At 36.8% G+C, this 7,286-nt stretch overlaps 1 protein-coding gene across 1 annotated transcript; it reads left to right on the top strand.

Annotated features, from left to right (window-relative positions):
• Window positions 1–417: 417 nt before the first annotated feature.
• LOC149149000 (protein TOPLESS-RELATED PROTEIN 2-like) lies at window positions 418–6,969 on the top strand. The gene is made up of 18 exons (XM_089442350.1): window positions 418–494; window positions 604–783; window positions 2,622–2,735; window positions 2,829–2,904; window positions 3,271–3,522; window positions 3,659–3,785; window positions 3,983–4,086; window positions 4,266–4,404; window positions 4,528–4,637; window positions 4,791–4,860; window positions 4,989–5,062; window positions 5,156–5,251; window positions 5,405–5,500; window positions 5,652–5,779; window positions 5,930–6,158; window positions 6,482–6,536; window positions 6,672–6,726; window positions 6,864–6,969. The coding sequence occupies exons 1-18, from the start codon at window positions 418–420 to the stop codon at window positions 6,967–6,969; spliced, it is 2,088 nt and encodes a 695-aa protein (XP_089298476.1).
• Window positions 6,970–7,286: the final 317 nt, after the last annotated feature.

Here is a 7,286-nt window from a genome sequence, read left to right as displayed (position 1 = left end):
CTAACATTGACACGTAATACCATACCAACTCTAATAAGTCGAACGACTTAATGATAAGATAAATACATTCTCATTTTTTATAATTAATTATTTATCATCGGGCAAGGCCCACGCATTTATGGAGCACTTTGTGGTGAGATTACGTGTTGCAGGTTTTACGCTCCGTTTGTAGTGATAAGCGTGCACTCTCGCTATATAAGTTGGGCAGCTGGGCGATCTCACCACCACCCCACTTTTTCTTTCACTGCGATTTTAGTTGTTTTGAATTGGAATTGAGAATTCAACGTTCGGCCACCTTGGTCATTCTCGCTCTAATTGCTATACACCCATCACCAAAGATTTGTGTTTTCTGTTGTAGCAGGTACTTCAGCCCTTGGGTGGAGTTGCATTATTTGTTGGTGTAAGGCTTTCGGCACAATGTCTTTGAACAACGACCTGGTGTTCCTGATATTACAGTTTCTCAATGAAGAGAAGCACACAGAAGCTGCCCACATGTATGTTTCCAAACCCGGCCCTTGAATTATCTTTTCTCAATGGTTTTTTGCGTATGTGGTGTGTGAATAATGACCTGATTTTTGGTTCTGCTGGTATGCATGAGCGCAGGTTGGAGAAAGAATCCGGGCTTTACTTCAACCTGGATTACCTTCAAGAGCTTGTGCTTACCGGAAAATTCGATGAGGCCGAGAGATACTTGTTGGGCTTTATTAAAGTAGAGGACAACAAGCATTCTACTAAGATATTCTTTGAGATAAGGAAGCAGAAATATCTAGAAGCACTGGACAGGTATGGACTCTCTTTGCTTTTTCCTCGCTTACAGTGACCATGAATGTTAGATTTATTGCATTTATGGGTATTTCATAACGCGGTATTATAGAGTTTCTGACGTTTGGTCTCTCTTAGTCTATCTCTTATAAGTTTTTCCTATTAATTTGTTTCGAATTTGTTGGAATCACACTATTGAGTTTTGAATTCTCCACCATCCTACTGCACTAATTTTCACCATCTGAGTGTACTATGCTGAATCCATATCTGCCGGATCTTCACCATCTTAGTGCACTATGCTGAATCCATATCTGCTGGATCATGTATGTCATTGAGTTTGTGATTCCCCACCATCCTAGTACAATGATTCTCTACAAGCCCCGTGCACTGGGTATTTCAAATTGCTGAATCTATATCTGCTGGATCTATGGATCCATGTACAAGCCCCGTGCACTGGGTATTTCAAAGTGCTGAATCTATATCTGCTGGATCTATGGATCCATGTATGTTTCACTGGATTCCCCCCAAATATTCTGAAATATGTAATAGTTAAATAACATCATTCTAGGCTTGTCAATGTAGGTAGATCAGTTTATTTAGTTTTTTATAATTTTGTTAGATTTATTTTTCTGTTATGTTTGTTAATGTCGTTGTCTAGTTGGGGTTTTTGCTTGAAAATTTTATGATCTTAGAAGATGTTTTATCTATTTGATTACATGCATTGAAAATGAACAGAATATTGTGTGTTACCATTCTTCAAATATTGTAGAAGCAGGTAATGAATTCTCATTCAGCTAATGAATTCTCATTCTTGTTATATTTTAAATGATTAATTTCTCTGTCTCTAGGTTTTAGGAATTCTGGGTTTTAACTTTGTGCCTAGGGTTTAGGAATTTTGGGGTATTAGCTTTCTTCCTTAACTTATATCTGTGAATATGAATCTATTTTGGTATCAACAGTAATCATTTGAATCTGAGAGGTTGGGCTGTTTGTCTGTTGGAGTCTCTATATTAAATGCAAATATGTTAAATGAATGGTGTGATTTTGTTAGGTGATTCAGAGTAATATCTGGAGTTGGGCTCTTTCTCTACATGGTTCTTAGTCTGTCAATGTTTTTCTTATTTATAAGATCTTGGTGTTTTTCAATGCTTTTATAAAGTTCTTTCAAATGGGTGTTTAGTAGATCCACAATCGGATTAATTTCTGATCTCATTAATTTCTGAGCTGAAAGGCTAAGAGAGAGGTTGCTAGTACTAAGCTAGCCCTCAGTATAAACTCACTTAAGAGTGCAACATAGTTACTTTATTACCAAGCTATTATACTTAAGAGTGCAACATAGTTACTTTATTACCAAGCTATTTAAAGTGGTGTTGAATCTAGTTGAAATGTTAACAACTATGAAATGTTAACAACTATTTTATCCAACCATATCTTTACTATTTTACCCAACCACGGAAGCTAACCTCATTTTGAGAAACTAGTTACTTTATTACAGAGGTAACTAGTTACTTTATTACAGAGGTAGCTAAAGTGTTGAACCTGGTTGGGAGGTTAGCAACTATTCTAGCCAACCACCCAACCACTTAAGCTAATCTCATTTTGACAAAACTAATCTATTTCATGTTTGTGGGGGTAATTTCTTTGTTAATATTGAATTTTCTATTGTTTCACCTTTGTTAATACTGGGTTAATAATAAGTTATTAATTTCACGGTCAATTATATTTTGTGGAGATGTTGAGTATTCTCTTAATCCTTATCTTCTCCCAGGTTTGTCAATGCCAAGCTGTTTTTGTTTGCAAGGCTACTTGTTTTTCTGTATCTGTAGACACTGACACGGTAAACAATTCTCATTTTCCAGGAAAGATCGGTTCACAGCTATGCACATACTTAACAATGACCTTAAAGTGTTCAGAAATATCTCTAAAGAAGTCTACAGAGAGATAACAGAACTGATTACATTGGAAGACTTCAGGTGATGTTTGTTTTACTGTTTATATTTTACTGCCTGCTTGAATATTTTCTTCTCTAGGTAAAGTCTAACCTAAACTTCTGATTCTACTTGTAGGGAAAACGAACAGCTTAAACAGTACAGGGATACACAGTCTCAACGAATTGCTATGTTTCGAGAGATTAGTTCAATTGTACAATCCAACCCTTTAATCTGCAACAAGTTGACTTTTCCCAGCATTAAAGCTTGCAGGCTTAGGGCCCTCATCAATCAAAGGTTCTGCCTCTCCCCTCATTTAATTATTAAGACCTTTTGATTCAGTTTGAGAATTTCTCTACAAGATATATATAATGTGTAGTTTCTCAACAAGCATGATGGTAGCTGTATAGACATGCTGTCAACTGTTGCAGCATCTAAACCCACTTCTGGATTTTATAATTATTTGTTGACATTTGGGAGGAAAATTTCACCTTGATTCTGTTATATTTCTGTTATAATTTCTAACAACAATCTGATACATTTCTATGTGCATGTGCTTTTGTTCAGTCTTAATTTGCAGCATAAGCTTTGCAAAAACCCTCAACCTATTCCGGATGTCAGAACATTGTTTACTGATCACACCTGTGCACCTTCAAATGGAGCTCTAACTCCATCTCTAGTAAATAATAATCTCACGCTTTGCAAAAACCCTCAACCTACTCCCGATGTCAGAACATTGTTTGCTGATCACACCTGTGCAGCTTCAAATGGAGCTCTAACTCCATCTCCAGTAAATAATCATCTCATTGGGTCGATTCAAAAAATGCCAGCTGTGAGTCACCAATTTGATTAGTATCATGAATATCCTCTTCACGTTTTCCCCCTTTTATGAATGTGCATTAGTGAATTATTGATCTAAATCTATATCTAGCACTGTTTGAATAAACTTTTAATCTGATTGGTTGCAGCGATTTCAACCTCAAGTTGGTCCTGTTGCTCGTAGTCCTGCAGGATGGTTGGCAAATCCTAGCACTCCTGTACAACATGCTCCAGTAGCTTTTGGTGCAGCATCTCCCTTTCCACCTGTAAATGCAGGTTAGATAGTTGATATTCTGTAGGTCTAATAATCTATATTATTCCTTGTAAAAAAGGGCCATGTATGCTTGCAGGTTTAGAATTGAAGCATAGATGCAAGAACAACCCTACATCTTAATAATTTAATCTGAATAGTATATTTCAAAAGTGAACGATAAAGATTTTTGATTTTAATGGTTTGTTCTTAATGACCTCAGGTGCTTCGCTGCAACGACCTAGAACTCCCCCAGCTTGCAATGGTGGATTTCTTTTTCAGTTAACTAATTCCAAACATGTGATAGAACGGCCTGGCTCTGGTCAGGTTGATGAGGCATGTAACATCGTTTCTATTAGATTTTGTGCTCCTGAATTTTGATGGAGGTTTTCTAGTGTTCAAAATTCTTCAAGTGTTTTGGAAATTTTGGTCCCACTTCAAAATTTTGATTGTATTTTGTTCCCTTTTTAACAATTTCGATTGCATTTTGGTCCCATTCTCTGCAGACCTGGAATTTAGGACCAACTCATCCTAAAGAGAAGCCCTCGGAAAATGATCTTCCTAAAATAGTTGTGAGAAACCTCAACCAAGGTTCAAATGTGGTTAGCATGGATTTTCATCCTCAGCAGCAGACAGTCTTATTAGGTAATCTGCCATTTCAATTTCATTAGGCTCCGAAACACAAATTTTCATGTAAAGTCTTATTTTAAATGCACTCTAATCATGATATGACTTAAACCTACTCTCAACCGGATGAACATTTTGCAGTTGGAACCGATGTTGGTGACATTGCAGTTTGGGAAGTGGGATCAAGTGAAAAGTTAACTCAGAAGTCATTCAAAGATTGGGATAACTCGAGTCGCATATTGTCTGTGCAGGTGTAGATATCACATTGTGTTTTAGTGCTAAGTGATTTTGGTGAAGAAATACTTTTTATACTTAACTATTCACAGCAGTAGTTCTTTCCTATGATGTGATTATTAGCGGTATAGAGTTTTGGATGACTCACACTTATTTCCTGTTATGTTCAGGCCAATATTTCAAATGAATCAGTTGTGCCAGTGAAGCGGTGTATTTGGAGCCCAGATGGAGCATTGATTGGTATTTACATTTCTTTTATTGTTTAAATTTTAGGTCTTTATATTTGTCTTTGATAAAGCTACTTTTACCATATCAAAGACTATATGGTAGGTAATAGGAACCGTTCATTGATATAACCTAGCATGCAGGAGTGGCACTTTCTCAGCATCTAGTTCACATGTATTGCTATAATGCGACTTGCGAGTTGAGGCAACACCTTGAGGTTCGTATTCTAGGTCAAAAATAGGTTACATTTTGTTGTGGTTTCCTTTTTGGAAACATGGTTATAAGTGACAATGGTAATGCAACATTGCAGATTAATGCACATATTGGTAGTGTGAATGACATTGCCTTTGTGCACCTTCAAGGAAAGCTGTGCCTTATCAGTTGTGGGGATGATAAGACCATTAAGGTAAATTTAGTACCTTCTGGTTGAATTCATAAATGTTTGGATTCCCAATTATGATCAGTCAGTGCTACAAAAGCTTGCAAATTTGAACTAATTTTACTATCATGGATGTTTACCATTATGATCATTTGTTAGCTGAACCCTTCCATTGTGCAGGTATGGGATGCAGAAACAGGCTGCAAACAATACACATTTGAAGGTCATGAAGCACCTGTCTATTCTGTCTGTCCTCAATATAAAGTGAATGTCCAGGTACTTGATTTCTAGAAGTCTTTCTGCTACTTTAACAGGAATATATCATTTATGTAGTGTGAGGATTACTAGCAAATTCCTTTTTCTATATAATTCCTATTACTGTTGAAATTTTCTCCCATGTCTGATAATATTCTGTGAATAATTGCAGTTCATTTTATCTATAGATGTAAATGGGAAAATTAAAGCCTGGTTGTATGATCATCCAACATGTAAAATTGACTATGATACTCCCGGCCATGGGTGTACTGCAATGGCTTATAGTGCTGATGGATCACGGTATAACACATTTTTCTACTTTATGGGTATATATTGGGAAGTTTGAATGCATAATAAGGATAATAGTTCACCAGAAAGTACTTTATCCTGCTTTATCAAGAGCACTTATTTCAGGGTATTTTTTAATTCGTTTATCTTCTTTGGTATTAGGTTTTTCACATGTGGTACAAACAAAGGAGAGTCATACTTAGTTGAGTTGCAAGAAAGTGGAGTAATCAAGCGAAGGTATTTTGGTTTTGAAAAGCAGTCCTCAGAGGTGGTGAAGTTTGCTACAACAAAAACTAGGTTCCTTGCAGCTGGAGATGAATGTCAAATTAAGTTTTGGGATATGGATAACATCAATATCTTGTTAACAACCGATGCTGAGGGTGGCTTGCAGGTAAAAGGATACATTTACCATGGCAGCTATCATTAAGAAATTTAGATCTGGATGTGTGATAGAGTTTACATTACTTGAATTTCCTTCTTTTTGGATTCTGCACTTAATGCATTTCCCATGGAAATCCACTTGGTACTCCCCCTCATTCCACAGATGGTAATGAGGGTGAACTAGGTCAGCTATCAATAGTTGGCTTAGGATGAGAGCTAGTATTTTAGAAAGTTGGATTACTCTCAGCCAGTTGAACTCACCCAATTGACATCGTTGATGTTTTCTTATTACGATTGAGTATTAAATTGATTCAGTCCTCTGGCCTTCTGCAGGAGAGACCTTGTCTCTGTTTCAATAAAGATGGTTCACTGTTGGCTGTAACAACACGTGATAGTGGGATCAAGATCTTAGCTAATGCAGATGGAGTTAAGCTTGTAAAAATGCTAGACTAGTAGCTTGTAAATGGTCTACTAGTCTATGCTAGTTTTTTTGATGGTTCTATTGGTGTATTTGATGCTGAAGTCCTAAGGCCACGTTGCCGTATTGCTCCTTCTGCATTTATACCAGACATGGGCAGGTAAGGTGTTTCATGGTTCATCCTGCAAAGAGAAGGATTATGGTAGTCTTCATGCTAAGATTGTTTAAATGAAATAGTCTGGCTGTTGCAATTGGATTCCACTAAATGAAAATGTTGTTTCTTTTGCTTATGTGCAGTGGAGATATCTATCCACTTGTAATCGCTGCAAATCCTCATGTACCCAATCAGATTGCCGTAGGATTGACCGATGGAGGTGTTCATGTGATTGAGCTTGACACATAAAGGTCAATGGCGTGCTGCAAGATCCGATAATCCGGGAATGAATTGTAAAGCCTCTATTTTTCGTTGTTTTGTGGCCCACAAATTTTTTTGCCAGTGGGAGGTCAATATGAGGATTAATTTTGTAGTATTTTCCTGGGGGCTTTCCTTTTCTAACGTTAGGTATTGCCATTTGTAATGTTGTTTCTATTTTGGTAGTGTTTCTGTTGTGTAATTTTTGTAAGGTGATGCAATATACAAGGCAGCCTGGCAGGGCTCTAATTTTTATTAATTACAGTCAGCTTAAGTTGAAGATGAATGTAAGCGACTATAAATGTTTT

The sequence above is a fragment of the Pinus tabuliformis genome, chromosome 9 (assembly GCF_031772625.1).
Source record: "Pinus tabuliformis cultivar Carrire ecotype Pingquan chromosome 9, CPIR1, whole genome shotgun sequence".
Taxonomy (NCBI): Eukaryota; Viridiplantae; Streptophyta; class Pinopsida; order Pinales; family Pinaceae; genus Pinus; species Pinus tabuliformis.
This window is presented reverse-complemented; position numbering and strand designations above follow the sequence as displayed.

Bases quoted from the DNA above. Each gene is read 5' to 3' on its own strand.
- LOC149149000 (XM_089442350.1), top strand. From the start codon at position 418: ATGTCTTTGAACAACGACCTGGTGTTCCTGATATTACAGTTTCTCAAT. The intron at 4,087-4,265 runs GTTGATGAGGCA...CATTCTCTGCAG, and splicing joins AACGGCCTGGCTCTGGTCAG to ACCTGGAATTTAGGACCAAC. The intron at 4,861-4,988 runs GTATTTACATTT...CCTAGCATGCAG, and splicing joins CCCAGATGGAGCATTGATTG to GAGTGGCACTTTCTCAGCAT.